This window comes from Marmota marmota, unplaced genomic scaffold (genome assembly GCF_001458135.2).
Source record: "Marmota marmota marmota unplaced genomic scaffold, marMar, whole genome shotgun sequence".
Taxonomy (NCBI): domain Eukaryota; kingdom Metazoa; phylum Chordata; class Mammalia; order Rodentia; family Sciuridae; genus Marmota; species Marmota marmota.
In genome coordinates, this window is record NW_026000021.1 from 6,716,430 (window position 1) to 6,736,196 (window position 19,767).

General features: G+C 35.3%; 1 protein-coding gene across 13 annotated transcripts in view; it reads right to left on the reverse strand.

Annotated features, from left to right (window-relative positions):
• Nckap5 (NCK associated protein 5) overlaps nt 1-19,767 on the reverse strand; it is a 953,350-nt gene that overhangs the window by 508,807 nt on the left and 424,776 nt on the right. For 12 of the 13 annotated variants that reach the window (XM_048810448.1, XM_048810447.1, XM_048810455.1 and 9 more), the window contains one exon: nt 9,445-9,508. The exons of the other annotated variant lie outside the window; for it this stretch is intronic. In XM_048810448.1, coding sequence (XP_048666405.1) covers nt 9,445-9,508 — 64 coding nt within the window. The remainder of the gene's footprint in view (nt 1-9,444; nt 9,509-19,767) is intronic. 13 annotated transcript variants of the gene reach the window in all.

Consider the following 19,767-nt stretch of genomic DNA (forward strand, 5'->3'; position numbering starts at 1 on the left):
TTTTTTTTTTTTTTTTTTAAAAAACTACTAATGAACACAAAACATGCATGAATCTCAATAACATTATATTGAAATACAGCATGCAGACATGAAAGAAAATTGTACAGTACCAGTTACATAGAATTCAAGAGAAGGCAGAATGAATACAGTATATCAATAATTAATTATGCAGAGGTGGAGGTAGGATTGACAAGAGTGAAAAGGCAACTTTGGTGATGAAAATATTCTACACCTCAATCAGCTGCGGGTGTCATAGTGAATCTAAACTAACCAAATTACATAGTTAAGACACTTGCATCTGACTTTGAAATTTTACTTCAGATTTTTAAAGAATAACAAAAGGAGAGTGTCATGCTTCATGGTGTCCTTTCTCACCTTCACCCTACTTCAAACACAAAACAAAGCCATTCTAGCCACCAGAACTATGAGACTTATTGCTGAAATAAATTGTCTTCTGAAACTTCTGTCCTGTTGGAAAATGAATGGAACATTCAATTAAAATTCAAATATTTTAATCTCCTCCTTGATGTCTTTTGCAACCCATTGTTCATTCAATAGCATATTATATAGTCTCCAGGTGTTGAAATATCTTTTATTTTTTATTTTATCATTGATTTCTAATTTCATTCCATTGTGATCTGATAGAATGCAGGATAGTATCTCTACCTTTTTTGTATTTACTAAGAGTTGCTTTGTGGCATAATACATGGCATATTTTGGAGAATGATCCATGTGCTGCTGAGAAGAAAGTGTATTCACTCATTGATGGATAATATACTTTATATATATATATATAATCATTTAGGTCTAAGTTATTGATTGTATTATTGAATTTTGTAGTTTCTTTGTTTAGCTTTTGTTTGGAAGATCTATGCAGTGGTGAAAGAGGTGTGTTAAAGTCACCCAGAATTACTGTGTTGTGGTCTATTTGACTCTTGAACTTCAGAAGAGTTTGATTGATGAACATAGATGCTCCATTGTTTGGGGCATATATATTTATAACTGTTGCTTCCATATTTCTGGTAGAATCTAAAAGCTGAATTGGAAAAAAGGTAGAAATTTCCCTAAATATGATGGTGGACCTGGGATATTCCAGGTGTTACTTGACCTGGACAGGGGAGTGCTACATAGTAATGTTATCTTTGACAACTAATTATATCCTTGAAAGAATCCTGGGGCAATCTGAAGTTTCCAAGGCCATCCACCTTTTCAAGCACAGTTCAATATTGCACTAATTCAGCTACATAATCCACAGCATTATTCTGTGGATTTCTCTACAAATTACTAGTATTTTATCTCCTTTTGTTGATTTTATATGTTGCAATAAAAATGGCATTTAATTTCATGTTATTTAACCTTTTGTATGATAGAAGTTATCACCTTCTCTGTCTGATCTCCATCTTTTACCTTCAGTTTATGACACCGCAGTTATGCTCAGACATGTATTTGCCATGTCCAGGTCATAGAAATAACACATCTTCTAATATCTTCTTCTTATTATTCCCATCATTCTGTTGATGGTACTATTTTTAACTTCAATATTTTAGTCTAAATTCACTTATGATCATTAGCGATAAAGTATTTTTAAAATTCAGAGAGTATTTCAGAAAATGCAATACTACATTATTCCATCCAGTGTTACCATATTTTTTTAAAATCATGTATGTACTTTATTAAAAAATTAAATAAATCGATACAACTTAAGACCTCTCCTCCCTAAGGTATTCATTATAATAAATTTGAAGTATGATATTCCCATACATCTTTTTTTTTTCTAATGTTATGCTTCCGGCATTTATCCATGTACACACATGCAAATCTAGTTCATTTTAACATCTGCATATTATTTTTCTGAATAAATCTTTTTATTGCCCTGTTCTACTAAAAGACCTTGACATTGTTTTTACTTTTTCTTATAAAATGGAGCTAACGTGTACAGTTTTCTATGAACTACTTTGTATGTATGTTAAAAAATTCTCTAGTATAGAAATATAAAATGGAATTTCCAAGTCACAAGCAATTTGGACTTCAACTTTACAAGATAATACAAAATGGATCTTCTAAATATTTAAATTAGTTACAATCCCACCAACAGTACAGAAGAATTTCAATGTCTACATATCCTTGCCTAGTGGAGTTCTCAACCTTCAAAAATCTTTCCAAATAGATAGGCAAAGGATTTTAATTTATCATCTGCATTTTTCTGAACAAGAAACTTTTCAGCATTTACTGATCATCATGCTACTCTGCTAGCTTCTATTTCAAATATCATATTTTTTCATTTTGTTAATGACATCTTTCTTAAACAAACATTTTTATTTCAAATGTATTCAGATGTATCTATCTTTTCCCATTATGGTTTATGCATTTTGTATTTAAAAAAAAATCCTTTCTTATTTATACATCTCATATTCCCCTACATTAACTCAGAAAAGTTGTATATTTTCACTTTTAATTTTCCAACTTTTGATTTTTACAAAATTCACTTTTCTCCATGGTATTTGATAGCAACTAAATTATACCATCTGCTATATAAATTGCCACAGTGGCCTTTTTAAATTGCCCATTCTCTTCTTCCTAGTTTGTAATTCTACTTCCATTATCTCCCATATACACAGGTATAATTCAAGGCTCTCCATTCTATTCTAGGGTTGATTTGAATATCTTTTCCCCAACATCACACTGTTTCAGCAATAAATCTTCATGCATGACAAAACACAATATACGCATTATTTTTCTTTAAAACCATATCATATATGGTGAAACTTTTTTTTTCATGTTAGTATCTGTATTTGCTAGATAAATTCCATGAAAACCCTGCTGGGATTCTGATTGTCATCACATTGAATGTATACATTATTCAGATTGGTATCTTCATGGTAGTGAGTCTTCCCTTTCACAAGTATGGCATAATTTTCCACTAATTTTGGTCTCCTTTTAAGCCCTTTAATGATTTTTCTCCATCAGTATCTCATAACATTTTGCCTGAGATTTATTACTACATCCCTTTTTTCCATGTTTTAAATATTTTTTTAAATATACTTTATAAGGATTGATGTAGGAGAAAGTCTATTGATTTTTTTCCATTCATTTTACATTCAACAATCTTCAAAAGCTTCTGTAAAGATTCCCTGAGATTTTTTCTGTTTACAGAGTGACTGACAGCAAATAGTACAAACTGCCCCTCAACCCTTATACCAATTATTTGTCTTGCCTTACTGTGCTAGCCAAGACAAGAACTTCAACAGAAGCAGTGACAGGAGACATCCTAGTCTGGTTATGGATTTTAAAAGGAATGTTTGAATACTTCATTATTAAGAACAATGTTGACTGAAGATTTTCACTGGGCATCCTTTTATCAACTTAAGGAAATAAAATTCCACTACTGCATTTTATTAATGTTTTTTTTTTTTCCCTGAGACTACTGGAATTGTATTTTGCCTCTTCATCTATTATTTTTGCCAATTGTGTTGATGATATTTCTGGTGTTAAGCAGACATTACAACCCTGGAATAAAAACTACCTTACATAAGCTTTATAAAATATGTGAGTTGACACTCATTATTCATGTTTTCAAATTCACTTGTCCATTAAAAGGAGCCAGATTTCCTTGGAGAAATACTGATTCTATGACAGGGGCATGAAGCATACAAAGTGAGCTTACAGAATCTTGTAATTATAGAAAGAGAGTATTAAGAAGAATTTTTTTAAAAAAAAGTAAACACAATGATGGGAATCTGTCAGAGAGACTGACTCAAGAAGCCAATAAAAATGCTCATAATAGTCAAAGTTGGAATCATTTCTGTTAAAAAATAAATAAAATGGTATTTGTTCATAACCCAAAGTATAAAACAAACATCAATGCATTCATGAATGTATAAATAAGCAAGGGAACAAATAAAGTCATGGGGAAGAAGAGAAATGTACCATGAAAGAATTCAAAAGAACTTATGTAGCTATTACCCTCGAGAAGGTAGGATCACTCTCCACTCCTATGTGTGGGCTACACATGGTGAGTTGGTTTCAAAGAGTACAAGATAGAAAACGGTGGAAAAGTAACTATATAGTAGGGAAATTCAACAAAACCTACCTCACCCACCAGACCAACATTCGTGTTAACAATGAAATGTCATGATGACAGTGTATACTCTGGATATGATGTGACTAAAAAGGGTATTTTAACATGTGAACTACTTTGCTGAAATACAAACCAAATCATGAGAAAAACATCTGATAAATGCCAGTGAGACAAATGCCAAAAACAAAACAAAAAACCCTAACCATTATTCTTAAAACTATCAAGGTCATCCAAAACAAAGAAAATCTGAGAAATTGTTGAAAACTAAAGAAGCTTAAGGAGACACAAAAATAAATGTTACATATATCATTGACTGAGACCCTGAAACAACAACAACAAAAAAAGGACATTAGAATGATGGAAATCTGGTGAAATATGTAGTTTATTAACACAACATATCACATTGGCTCATTAATCGTGACAAACGTACTAGTGTACTAATGTAAGGTCTTAATAGGGGAAACAGGATATGGGGTACATGGGAATGTTTTATACAACCTGAAATTTTTTTCTGTAATGAGTTTATTTTTAAAAAGTGAGTAGGGGATATTCTTTTATTTATTTATTTTTTGGAGACCAGTTTGTATAACAGTACTTTAAATGGAAAAATATCAGCATTCCCATTGCTGACCTCGGTTAATATTAACTTTGGGAATACTAGATAAGGTTAAAGATAGTAAAGGTTACATTGTTCAGTAATGATGCTAGAAAATTAATTATCAGTTTGGTAAAAAAAAAAAAAAAAAAATCTTTCCGATCCTTACATCATGCCAAGCATTACTACCTAGAATTTGTGAAGATTTACATAGAAAAAAACCCAAAAATTATAAACATAAAAGATATAAAAATATAATATAAAATATAAAAAATATAATATAAAAGATAGTGAGAATGAATGAATTGATACGCTTGGGGTGGTGTTTTAATCAGCTTTTTCATTGATGTGACCAAAATGTCTGTCAAGAACAAGGAGAGGAGGAAAAGTTTGTTTGGTTTACAGTTTAGAGTTCTTGATCCATAGATGGCAATTCCATTGCTCCAGCCAGGCAGAACATTATGGTGGGAGGGTGTGGTGGAGGAAATCAGCTCAAGATTTGGCATCAGGAAGACAAGGGAAAACTTGCTCACCAGGGACAAAAAGTAAACCCCAAAGGTATACCCTCAGGAACCCACTTCTTCCAGCCACACCCTACATGCCTACACCCAGTTAATCTCTATCAGGGGATTAATGCACTGATTAGTGCATTTTTCCTCTACACTTTCTTGAATTGCACACACACACATGAGTTTGGGGGGGACAACTCATATCCAAACATAACAGGTGAAATGAATATTTTTTTATCCATAAAAAAGTTAAGATGACATGGAAGTTTAAAGACAGAACAGAACTTGTAGTACACTGAGCCCGTGGAATGGACTACAAAATGGAATAATCTCACAGAAGGAAGATGAAGGATCTTAGAGAGTTAATGCAAAATAACCAAAGTATGAAAAATACTGGTGAGAGTTATTTCTTTAAAGTGAGAATGAAGGAAAAAAAATAAATAAAGCATTCAATATGCTGAAAGTATCCTAAAATTAATATCTGAGATAGTCGAACAGAATCACAAACAGAACTGATAAAAAGTAGCAATGTATCCAAGGTAATATCATTAACCACCAGTGGAGATATACACTGAATCCAGACCTGCCTCACCCCAAGCTCTGGTTTTAATTCCACATATGTGTTCAGCTAGCCACTAAAAACAATCCTTTCTACATGCAATGTGTAATCCAGGGTGGTATCCCAGATCAGAAAAGGGGACATAGGTGGTGTAGGGCATGATGTAAAGTGGGGCATGTTGCATCAGAAAAGAGGAAACTTAACTTGCTGGCTGCTACCCGCTTCCCAGTCCTGGGGCCACGTGTGGCTAAGAGAGCACCTAGTGATTAGCCAGAAGGCATTGCCATGGGTTGTGATGAAGAATCGGCCCACCTCTAGGATAGGCTCAGAACCCTTCTGCCCCCACAGACATTACTGCCTGTAGGATGGGTGTAGATGTAAATTCTCTGCACCCTGCTGACCTTTATCCTGATTGGCTCCTGTACATTATATTAGCTGTGTATGTTTTCTCATTAAACGAGATCCTGCTTTGACAGTTCTCCCTGGCGCTTCTGCTTGTCCTCCGGGGGGGCTGAGTGCAGGCAGCCAGTCGACCTTTACCTTTCATGGCCTGTCCTGGTCAGGGCGTGCTCCCCCAATCTTTCCCACAGGTCAGGAGGGAATGGGGGGCTAAAAACCCTGACCAGGTAGGAAAACTGGTGAAACTCTAATAGAGATTTTGTTTAATAATAATATACCAATATTCATCACCATGTTGACATTTATCCCACAGTTATGTATGGTGTTAATGTTAAGGCAAACAATAGGCAAGATCACAATGCTCTGTAAATCTAAAATTATTCTAAATAAAGAAATTATTAAAACATTAATTTCTCAAAATGGTGCCTTGGAACAGTCTGAAAACATATAAGTGATGAGATCTATTACATAAAAGCAAATTTTAAAAAGAGCACATTTTGCATTAAGGACTTTGATTATAACAAATTTATTGATGATTTCTAAAAATAAATATCTGCCTCAATTCATTCATATGGCTTTTTAAGTAAACCTTTTACATATTTTTTCCCATCCCATTTTTTCTTTCATGTGGAAAAACAGAAAATGGGGAACAGTGGTTTTTGAAAGCATAAGGTGATCTGGTTGAGGCAAACTCTCCACTTCTGCTAAAGATGAAACAGAAGTTCCACAGAAAAATTTCTAGCAGCAAGAATTAAATTTAAAGGATTTTAACAGAACTTCCTTGTTTTAGGAGCTCTCAGATACTTAAAGAACGAAGACTTTAGAAATCAAGAATTGCAGGAGCAGAAAAGCTGAAACATAAAATTAAATTACAAAACTCAAATGATTGTCTATATAAGGAAAAAAAGAAAAATGAGAAAGGAGTAGAAAATAAAAGTAATGAAAGTTAGAGATGATGGTGTCTCAAAAGAACTGAGGTATAATTAATGATGGAATGGGAAATGGCAGGGACATGAATGGCATTGATCCATAACATGTCACTGCCTTGTCCCTAGTTTCCTAATGATTCCTTTCACAGAAAGCATGCACCAGTGATTCAGGGGGACCTGAGGGGCTGACTCCTCTGCTCCCATCTCTTCTGACTTTCTCCTCCAATTTCCCCTCTCTTGGAATCCCTTGCAGCCAACCTTGCCCACACAGTTCCCTGGGCTCTGGCCCACCTTTGTATTAACTAAGCTGCCTGCCTGGATATCCTGCCCTCCTCCAGATATCCCTGGGGGAAAATTCCACTTCCTCTTCAAGATTTGCTCAAATATTAACTTTTCAGTGATTCATCACTATGCATACTCTACTTAAAATGGTAAGCCCCTAGACCCCCAGATCTCCCATTTTGCTGTTTTATTTTCTCATACCTCCTTCCACCAGCTAACATTTTAATCATATCGGATATCTGTTTACCCAACCACTGAACTATAATAACCAGATTTTTGCCTGTTTTAATCACTACTGCTTTTGATAGTACCAGGCATATAGTAGCTGCTCAATAATTATTTTTCCAATATATCAGTATAAAATTGTCATTTTCAGTAACATCATTAAAATACAGTAAGAGAACATGGGTAACTCATAACTTCTACAAAGTCAGCTGCTTTCTATCTGTATATAGATTTTCTGGTTTTGCTTTTGTTTTCACACTGAACCATTACTTCTATCGTGTTTTAAAAGAAGGTTTTGTTTTTGTACAAGAGTAGACATTTATCCATCTGCAATCATTTCAAATCAGGCACATTCAACATCAGAGTCAGAAAGAGTGAAACTTCATTGTTCCAAGGTCTTTGCTTTTCTGAGCTTCAATAATAATTAGTTATTACCATAAAAAAAAAGCTGCGCATCATAAAACCTTTACATGGGCAAATGTTTGGCAGCATGATCCACTGAGCTAAGGGAATCATAAAATTTCAACCTCCTCATTTTCAAGATGAGAAAACCGAGATCTAAGATTACTCATTTATGGACCTTGTGCTCACAGCTGGAAGCCTAGGAAAGGCACCTCCTCAATTCAATTCAAGCATAGCTGATGAAGTGGTAAGCAGGAGCTCATCCCAGAGGACTAAAGTATTAACAGATCGGCCTTGCCTGTCAACATTTCTAAATGCAGACAGAACTCTAGATTGGAAATGTTCAGTTCACCATTCAGCTAGATCTTTATTTTTTCCAACTTATTTTTCCATTTCATTGCTCAACGATGTTTTGAGTAGCTGCTTCAAATTGCCTGAACATTCAAGATTCTTTTTGCATTATGATCAATAGCAAAACAAGCAATGTAATCACCTTCCCTAAGATTTGGGCAAGTTCTCAGGCCACTATACCTTACAGAATCCACTTAGCATTCAGCCTCTCACTCCAATCTTGGGAGAAGTGAGAGGACAGTATATTTCACAAACTTCTTACTCTTTCAGTGGATGCATTATCAATTTACCCCTACAAATCAAATGGAAACAGCCTTTCAGGGGCTGAAAATGTGTCCGTTCTCTTTAAAAAAAAAAAAAAAATCTTCAGCTGAAAAATTACACACATACCACTGCTTTGTCATAAGTGGGGAAAAATAAGTTTGGTGTCATATTTTCTTCTCAGAGGTAGCAATAGCAGTTAATCTACACACATGCATTCCCTGGGTACTGGAGACAGTCGTCTCTGATATTATAGTATCACCTGGGCAAATACTTTGGCAAAGACAGTCTATAAAATGAAGTTGCTAGGGACCAAAACAACCACATTGATTTTTTAGTACAATTCAAACCACAAGGAAACATCCCTTTTCTAAATGGCACAAGCTGAAAACGACAGGGAGAAATGTATTGCAAATAGTGGAGAGAAGGAATAGAATAAAAGACAATTACATTAGCAAGCATCTTGGTGCTTTTTTCAGTTATTTGTTTAAGGTCAGAGAACTAAGAGGGTTGAATTATGTTAAACATCCTTATCTGATAATCTAAGATTACTCATTTATGGACCTTGTGCTCACAGCTGGAAGCCTGGGCAGCCAGTGGAGCTTTTCCAAATAAAGCATTACAAGCCTTTGAATATTTGAACATTTTTTTCAAAGCCCAAGTAGTTTTCCTGTCAATTAATCTCTTTTTCTCTGCAAATGATAGAGCAGCCTAAACTGCACTATAAATGTATAATTTACCAAAGAGTCATTAAGTTTGCTGCAACAAATATTTTGCTTAGTATCTTTAAAAGGACAAAATGACCTTGAAGCCAGAGACCTCTGAACAAGAGGTTCAGACCAGTCAGGACTCACCATGGCCCCCTGGCTTGTTCTCTGGGCAACTTCTCGCTGTAGTCGGGCCACAGCCAACTTCTCCCTGGAGAAACAAAAGTACAAAATGAGTTGACCATTCCCAGGGTAGAGGCGATTCCAGAGTGGCTGTGAAGCATTCCTTGGAGATCCCCAGAGGAACTCCCTCCTTCCTGTCCCTTACATCCTCCATGATACTTTCTATAAATATTTAAAGCAATTGGCCATTAGTGCTTTACTTTCATTCAGTGTTATAAGAGAGAGATTTTTTTTTTGCCTTAGATTTGTAATAACCATATTAAGGTTGAATACTGAATAAAAGCTCTGCTTTAAGTTAATTAGCATATATCCTTTATACATACATTTCCCAAGGCTGAAATTCTTCAATTGTTCTTCCTGTGTCAACTTTGCTTATATGTTTTTAATCATCTTTGTTTTGTTATTCTACACCAATATCACATTTTAAAAAGCAAAGAAAACATAACTTTACAGTGTTCTTAAAATAATAATAGGAAACCATCTGTTACAGAGGCTTGCTATGTAACACTCTCTATGTTGGGCATTTTACCTGATCTCATATGAGCCTGACAACTAACCTACATTCCATTAGCCCCGTTTTATAAAAGAGTAAACTGAGGGTAACAGAGGCTGTGTAAAAAAACCTGAAGCCCTATCTGTCATGTAGTAGTTTTAGGATAAAGGTTTAGATTTCCTTACTTAAAAGCCTAAATAAATCATTCTTCAGGGTCTAGGAAACATGAAAAATGTAGACTTAAAAATCAAGTAATTTTAATATTCTCAGTTTAACAGTGGGGTTCATTTTATATTCCTTATAATTGAAATTCTGAGTTTAGATACCTGAACTGGGGAGGGGGGGTTCTTCTTAAATAGTGGTTAACATAGAGGCGGCTTCTTCTGGAAATCCCCAAATCTTAGTTTTATCAAGGATTTCTCCTGAAATCCTTTGAACACTGTCAATATGTGAAACTATTTGAGTGATATTTCATCCCTTAATCTGCCCTCTGCACAGGATCAGTTCCATGCAAAACACAGAGGAGGCTGCTAGAGTCCCAGAGGAGTGAAAGGATTTCTTCTGTCCTAATTGCCTTGGTTTTTGAAACACCTCCGACTGCCAAAAGAGCATGTGCCTTAGTTGTGTTAAGGCCAAGCAAGCTTCCAGTAAGAACTTGACCAAAGGAAACCAGAAACTGGAGATGTTCCTGAGTTACAAGTTTGGGATCCTGGGGCAAGACCTGTGGGTTCCTTGTCCCCGTGAGAAAGGGCAATAAACTAGACAAGAAAAGAATAAAGAAATGAAAGTCATAGTCCCCTTCTGGTTACAAACAAAGTAGAGTCCATGTGTGTTCTGACTCAAGTCCTGATGAGTAGTTTAAAGGACAAATACAAGGAGCAGAAGTTGAAAGGGATGCATACGCCTAATGTTTAATTTGATATGAAAATTAAACTCACGCATTCATCTCCTCTTTCCCAGGAAATCATTAAAAATGCAATAGAAGAATAGTAATGATAAAACATTTTGTAAGTATTTTAAGAGAATACACCCATGGTGAATGACACAGCAAGTCTACTTTGGAATGCAAACCCAGCAGAAATGCAAATACATGTTCACTCAAAGCCACAGACTAGAATGCTCATAGAAACACTGCTTGTAACAGCCTTAACCTGAGAATGCATACACTCATTGACATCAGAGTAGATAAATAAATTAGCACAGTCATACAAGGGAATAGTATAAAGCACTGAGAAGGAATAATCTACTGCTAATCAAAATACATGGAGTTATCACAAACATGAGCAAGTGCCTAAAAGCATATGTATTCTGCTTCTGAAAATATACACAGAATTTCTATCCCATCTGATAAGACAAGAAAAAAGACATGAATATCAAAATGTAAGAGGTAAAACTGCTCTATGCACACATGACAATTTCCTATATAAAATATTTAAGTGATTTTTAAAACAATTATACAACTGATATGTGAATTTAGTAAAGTCACAGAATTATTTTTAAAAACTATATTTTTTCTATCATAGCACCAATCAATTGGAAAATAAAATTTTAGGAGCATCAATTTATAATATTGTGAAAAACAAAATACCTAGAAAATACACTTACCAACACTTGCCAGACTGCCATATTGTAAACTACAGAACACTGTTAAGAACACTGAAAAGAGACCAATAAATAGAAATAGATACCACATACATGAAGTAGAGGGCTTAATATGACTACAGTGTCAAAATGTGCACCACCCACATCTATACATTCTTTTACTCTGCCAAAGCAAATAAAGAGTAAGATATGACTATAGGAAAAAAGGAATCCCACACAGAAGAGGAGAAGAAGGAATCCACTTTTATTGTCTTTGTTGTTGTTGTATTTAAAAAGAAGTCTCTACGCAGGAATTCAGAGAATCACCCAACCTGACTTCAGCGAGAGGATGGAAAGCTCAGAAGAATGACTCCATGAAAAGAAGCAAAGATGGATCAAAAAAAAAAAAAACTACCTAGGTGCTTGTAAACATTGAGAAGAGTTTGAGTTTTATTTTATTTACTTATTTATTTACTTACTTATTTCCTCTGTGTTTTGCATGGAACTGATCCTGTGCAGAGGGCAGACTGAGGGATGAAATATCACTCAAATAGTTTCACATATTGACAGTGTTCAAAAGATTTCAGGAGAAATCCTTGATAAATAAGTTGTGCTGGGGGTTGAACCTGGTCCTTGTATATGCAAAACATGCTACACAAGTAGTCTACCCCTGAGCCAAGTCCCTAGTCCCAAGAGTTTGAGTTTTAATGCAGAATTGGTTAAGAATCAGATATTAAAACACAGAAACCTAGGCCAACTCAGGTAGTAGCAAATATGTATTTTAGGAAAAATTAGTGTTACTCGAGATTTGCAATGCTAGAATTAAGACATATCCATAAGTGGCATTTACATTACTTGATGTTTATAATGCAGTAAATCAATTGATCTTCTAATGAAAAAATTGGAGAGAAGGGGAAATGTGGAAAGACAAGAGGCATTGGAACACTAAATCCTGACCTTTCATGATAGGAAGACAATATAACTTTCTAAAACAATCGATATAGAAATAGGAGGGCAAGAAATATACACAAAAATAAGAAAAGCATAAGTACACAGTTAAGTGCACTTAAAAATTAAGAAATCTAAACATAGTGAACATGTCCATGTTCCTGTCGGTTGTGGTGAAGTTAATATCACAAAATAACAACCTGTGACTGGCTAAATGATACATTAGTCACAGAATCTAATACCAGCCTACCTGGTATTAGATTCTATGACTACTTTGCACTTACATGGCATAATTCCCAGGTCCATGCCCACACACAATGATTCCCACCTTCCAGTGGAGTGGAACAAAAGCCTTTTAAAATAAAGTCTGAAGTTACAAAAAGCATACCTTTCATAGGCCACCAGGTAAGTAGTCAAGTAAGCCTCAACAAAGTAAATTCCTACATAAGACCCTGAATAAGGAACATGTAGAGCAGTATTCCAATACCTGTGTCAAAACCTTTTGTTCATATGGATTATATCGTTTGATATGAACCACACAAAAGTGAAAACTGATAATTCTCTAAAATATTAATTACAAAAAATAAACAAGCCCATACTAATATAAACAAACAGCTTTATGGTGGGGAAAAAAACCCCAAAAAAACTATATTCCAAAGCAAAATAAATTTCCCAAGAATAACACTGCTTTAGAATTTTTTAAGTAGCTTCTTTAGAAAGCCCCACACATGCAAGAAGGTGAATGAAAAAGGCAATATCACTTTAGAGTTACTATAAAAATAGTTTGACCTTGTAGATCCATTCAAAGGGTCTTGGGGACACTCGGGGTCCCAGGACCCACACTTTGAGAACATCAACTAAAAGACAGATACATAATCAGGAATGGAGGAATGTTCTGGAAAATTGCCTTAAGTCATCATTCTTGATTGCTGAATCCTCAGAGGGTGCTTTAATATACATGCTAATAGCGTGTTAATTTTTCACAAGAGTGGTTTAACATAAAAGAGACACTTCTAGGAACAGACCAAGAGTCTATCTTATCACCATCATCCTACTAAATGAGAGTCTTAATTCTGTATAAAGGTTAGGAACATCACTCTTTTATGTCCAAAAGAGGTGGCCTTCATAACAACTATTAGAGGTTGTCACACTGTACAGACATTTATGTAATCTTATTAAATTCAATTTGAAGGAAAACTTCAATGGTTTCAACAATCACATAGCATTTTAAAAGGACAGTAGTAATATATCATGAAATTTTGTGGACTGCCCATATATTATATTTTCAGGCATTCAGTGAAGAGTGAATAAACTACCTACCATGACAGGGCCATCTCTAAACGGATGCACATTAGCCATACGATTTGGTGAAATAGTAAATTATGTAGAAACTAGAAGCACCAACTTCAGTTTTAACTTAAGCACACAGAGACACAGGCTGAGAGAAACAGGGGAAGTTTCAGAGTAACCTGGACCACAGGAAAACAACCCTAACCCCAACCCTGCTCCCCAGCCCTCCTCATCAAAAAGTGAGAAAATGGTTCCAGTGTAGACAATTCAGAGATACCACAACTCAAGAGTAGCTAGGTGTTGAAGGGGAAGAATTTGCAAGAAGAGTAAATGCAAATGTCTCTTTAGGACTATGCTCTAAACTTGTTTTAAATCACTTATGCAGAAATACAACATACAATGTCATGGAGTAGGGACCTTCATGGTTCCAATAGTTCAAGGTCCTTATGGGGTAAGTAGGCACAGCAAGGGAAGCTCAGTCTCCCACAGCAAGAACACTCCAACTCTGCTATTTTATGAATACAGCTTCTGAATGACATTCCCTTTAAAAATAGGGTTTTAGAGAGAAAAAAAATATAAAGGATTCTTTAAGGTTCAATAATTTTTATATTCTAGATATTCCAGGTCCTTAGTCTTCCAAGTGTGCATTTCATATCGGGTTTTAGTAGTATTTCCATTTCATTTCTATATGAAAAAAGTTGTTATTCTTTTAAAATTAAGAAAGTGATAAGCTGCCAAATAGGAGAAAGCATCAATAATAAAATACTCAGGATTTCTAGAGGTTAACATGTCTGGGATCAAATTATCAACTTAAACTATCAAAAATAAATGGCTTTGTCTTTTTTTTTTTTTTATGGTAATCTCATCCGCCTTTGGGTTTAGTCCCTGGCAAACCCTATCTTCAAACCTCCATGGTCCCAATATGTGTGAAACCAATTGGGACTAGCATCTTTTTCATGCAAATTGAAAGTTCTTACAAACAGCTTTGTGTAAAAATATAAAGAATACTTGACTTGCAAGCTACCCAAAGCAAATTAAATACACTCACATAAACCAAGGCCCTTGTGCCAGTTCATCTGCTGGGAACAACTGTGCATTACTGTTTTGTGTCTGTGGCAAAGCCAGTAGCTCATTAGGAAGTGGGTATTGACTTTGTGATTACAAAACAAATGCCCAGGGATATTTTATCAAAAGCTGTGGATCCTTATTTACAGAATATGGATAAAGAAGAATATAATAAATATATATGCAATAAAAGAGGCCACAACATTTACTTCCTTCAGTTAAAGGCAAAAAGAATTTTTTTTTCTTTCTGAGAAAAATGAAACAGAGTCCCTCTTCTCATCTAATTTATACCCAAATGGAGAATCGGTCTCAGTTTTATCAACAGGCTTCTAATTCCTTCACTATAACTCTAGACTTTCTCAACTAAAGATATAACAATTGTTTTTTGACATGAAACATAGATATCAGAATACCACGGACACATCTGCAAGAATCCAAGAGGATGTTGGCATATTTTCAAATCCAGAAAATACCTGCAAGACATGCATGGTTGGAAAATATTCCCCAAGGACAAGGTCTCACAAGGGGGAATATATTCATCTTGCGATGTGTGGAGACCGTAGACTGCAGCGTGCTACAGAGCCATCTGTTGCATGAGAGTAAAAGGCCAGCCTGTCTAGAGACAGATCAAAGTTCTCTGGTCACTCTACATGCAGCCTAGGATCCCCAGTCATGCTAAATGGAGACAGCGGAGCTGCCATGCACCCTGCTCTCCCCAGGCAGATGGTACCCCTGTGGGAATGCCCTGCAGAGCAGTTAGGGCACCTGGTGGAAATGTGAAGAACTCTATTCATGTTAAGTCTCATCGCCCCAAACTGCTCTACAGGATGCCAAATGCAAGGTGATAATCTGAAGAGACAACTGTACCTCCCAGAAAACAAGCAATTAATGTGTTATGAACTCTGTGTTTCTATTAACGTGCCAGGTCAGGTAATGGGTATGAACTCTGCTTGAATTTTCTAGAAAAACAGAGTGTAACACCTAAGTGTGTTCACATATGTATAAAAAAAAAGAATGTATCTTGCAAATTTAAAGTGAGTTTCCTTCACTGTGGTAAAGATATTGTAGTATTAAGGAATCCTATAAAATACTCTACCTTCCCCCTAAAAATCTAAGCTCATGTTAGTTTTAGTTCAAGTTCCTATTTTCAAAATTTAAAATTTAGTAATATCTGTGTCATCTAATATGCACATCTATGTCTATTTTAATTTACTTAGAATATTTCAGCCAATGAAAGTATATAATCCAATCATAATGAATATTCTAATCCATTCAGAAAACACTAGTGTGCATTTATTCTAAGCCTGATGGAGGCTCAAGAAGCATATGACAGCTGCCAATTCAGAGAGGTCAAGCCCTATAGACAGCATGTAGGAGATGTTATAAGCACATAGACACAGGTCCTTCATACTCACAGTTGCATTTAAAAATAAATGTTAAGTGACCATTTTTACCAAAAGATTGAAATTAAAGTTCCTTTAATAGAAAGATATATTTTTATAGAAAGATATCTTCAGCTATTTCTAAAAGTTTTTGTTTTCAAGTTCATACTTTTCAGCAACAAATAATATAAAACTGGTCTGTTCTCATAAATATTTTCATTATAAAGATCTCTATTACAGGGGCTGGGGATGTGGCTCAAGTGGTAGCGCGCTCGCCTGGCATGCGTGCGGCCCGGGTTCGATCCTCAGCACCACATACAAAACAAAGATATTGTATCCGCCGATAACTATTACATATTTTATGTTATTCTCTAATTTCTTAGGTCTTTTGAATACAATGTTGTTGAGTTCATGTTCAACTCCAAATGTGCCACAGCATTTTATTCCAGGTCACTTCTTTGATAGACATTCACCCAACTTTTCCAAATATAAAGAGAATAATAAGAGTTGCAATGTTAGGCACTAGGCTAAATAAGTTACATGAAATATTTAACCTCAAACAATATCTTGAGGCCAGAATTATAAACTTCATAATATTCAACAATGCTTCTCAAACTTTTTGGATTCAGTACCACTTTTATGCTCTGCAAAAAAATCACTGAAGATCCCAAAGAACTTTTGTTCTTAAAATAAGTATTATGTATCAGCCTTTCTATATTCACAATTCAAACTGAAGCTCCAAAAATATGTATTAATTCACTTCACATAACAATAGTAATTCTATTACAGGTTAACACACACATATAATTATGAAATAGGACTACAGATTTCTAAACAAACTACAGTAAAATGGGTGGCACTGTTTTATACTTTCACAAACATCTGGCTAACAAAAATGAGACATCTGGATTCTCTCACATATGCTTCTATAGTCAATATGCTCCCATGTCACATGTGAGATAGCCACTGTATGCTTTTGAGAGAATGAGAGTTCAAAAGGCAAATAACATCTTAGTATTCTTATAAAAATAATTTTGACATTATAGATCTACTGAAAGGTCATAGGTCTCCAGGAGGCCTCCAAGCCACAGTTTGAATATTATTAATGTGTAAAACTACCTCTTTTTACTTAGCATTATATTATCCAACACTGTCTATTTACCTGCAAATGCCATGATTTTATTCTCTTTTATGCTGAGTAATATTCATTATGTATATATACCACAGTTTCTTTATCTATTCATCTATTGAAGGGCATCTAGGTTGGTTCCATAATTTAACTATTGTGTACAAACAGAGAAATGAAAAATTGAGCTCCATCTGTGTACTATGAATTGAAATGCATTTTGCTGTCATTTATAACAAATTGGAATAAATAATTAATATTAAGAAAAATAAATATCTGTCTTCCATGGGGAAAATGAAGCTGCACATGTAGACTGGAAAACATGCCTATCAATCCATTGCTGAAAAGTTAAAATATCACCACTATTTTTTTTTTCCAAATTTGTAGAATGGCATGAGTACATATTCATTTATTTATTTATTAATTTTTGGTGGTGCTGGGGATTGAACCCAGGGCCTTATGCATGCTAGGCAAGCACTGTACTAGTTGAGCTATATCCCCAGCCCAATGAATATACATTTAATTCAAATCCTATTTGTTAGAACTTGGACCTCTGTATCTACCATGCTATACTAGCACTGCCTATACTGCTAGGGACATAATCACAAATAACTGAAGAAATGACTGGGATCTTCAAGGATGTAACATGTTTGGGGCCAATTTAATGTGAACTGATGAGAAAAACACTAATATAATTTTTGAATAAGGCACTGAACTCCAATAATAATAGTCTTCACAGAGAAACGTACAAATTAAACTCAGAAGCAAGATTTTTTAAATTAAGATCCCTTCCTATTTTTTTCCCATGAAGATACCACCAAATGCCTAGAAGGGAATTAGATAGATTGCTCCCATTTATGCCTTGGGGCAGAGAGTCATACACTAACATCCTGGAGAAAAGTTTCAATTAATCATCAGCCTTTCCCATTTCTAGTGCGCCCCAAGAAAGAGAACCCGGTGGCGATCTGGTACGTGTGTGGGAAGAACAGGTTCACTCCCTGGAGGAGGCCCAGGATCATTCTCTTCACACACACACAAGCATCCTGGGGAGTCATCCGCTGCAGGGACCATGACAATGCAGAGGGCCAGGTGCACCTGTCGTGTAGGCAGATGGGGAGACCGGTGGCAGCAGTCCCTGAGTCATGGCTAAATTAATTAGCCTTTCCAAAGAACATCATTTAATTACTCATCCTCTCAGATACTCAGTGCAAGAGCAGATTTTATATAAACTTTGAGAGCCACAGAGTAATGAAAGAAACTTCTTCCAATCCTTAATTGCCCCCACAACTTTAAATCACCAAAAATCACTCTTTTCATTTCATGCTTCCAGGGAGTCTATTAGCATACCTAATGCATAAAATCAGTAAGTTGAGAGTGCATTCTATTTTTTTTGATCTTTGCACAGTTTTGTGCATAAACAACTAAAAAAAAAGTCATTCTGCAGGAAACTCAGAACAGTTGTCACACACATCCTACTGACTTTGGGGGAGAATGGTTGTTCAATCACATTGTGTTAGTTTGGTTAAGGAATGCTCCTCCCCACTCCCCACCCCACCCCCCAAAAAAATCAAGAGACTTTTTAAAAAATTTGGTGTGTTAGAATACAACAGTAATTAGAAAAGCAAAAGCAAACAGAAGCTCTGTTTAGCTGCCTGCTTTTCAGGGGGAAAAAAAAAACTTGCTAAATCTTTACCCCATATATGTATTCTCAAAATTGTTCCTCTACGCTCAAGAAGAGTGCCTCAAATGACACCCACATGCTCATTTATTGATTCATTCATACAATTATTCAGACAACTCACTATGCTGCAGTTGACTGCTTACCTGTTTTTCTCCCCTACCAGGCCCATAAAGGCTGAGGACTTTAAGATCTTTGTGTGTCTTGAGCATGAACACATCCTCAGTAAATGAAAGACCAGGCTTCAGAGTAAAAACAGTCTCACAAACTTAAGGGAAGATTACAAGCTGCCTTCGTGCTTATTTGATATCAGAAGTTAGTCCCATGACCCAGAGCTTAATAAAATGTGCTAGTTAAGACCACAAAAGTCAGCTGTGAACCCTGCTACTACACTTATAAATGAAGCATTTTGTATATTTTAGACATTCCATGTACTCCTGGTAGTCAATTAAAAACATCAATAAAGAAATGAGAAATGAACTTGTCTTGAGTTTTCTTTTTCTTTTTTTACACTTACAACTGTTAGCTTTCACTAGAATAATAGTGCTGTCATCCCTATATTTTTAATAAAGTCAAAAGAATCTGGATTTAACATAATACTGAACTAAAGCAACTCACTTTCTCCTCCACCTCTCTTTGGAACAAAATGAAATACCAAAGCTGTCCTACCTAACATGTCTCTAAAATCCATATAAGAGAAAAAACTCCCCTAACTTCAGTTGTT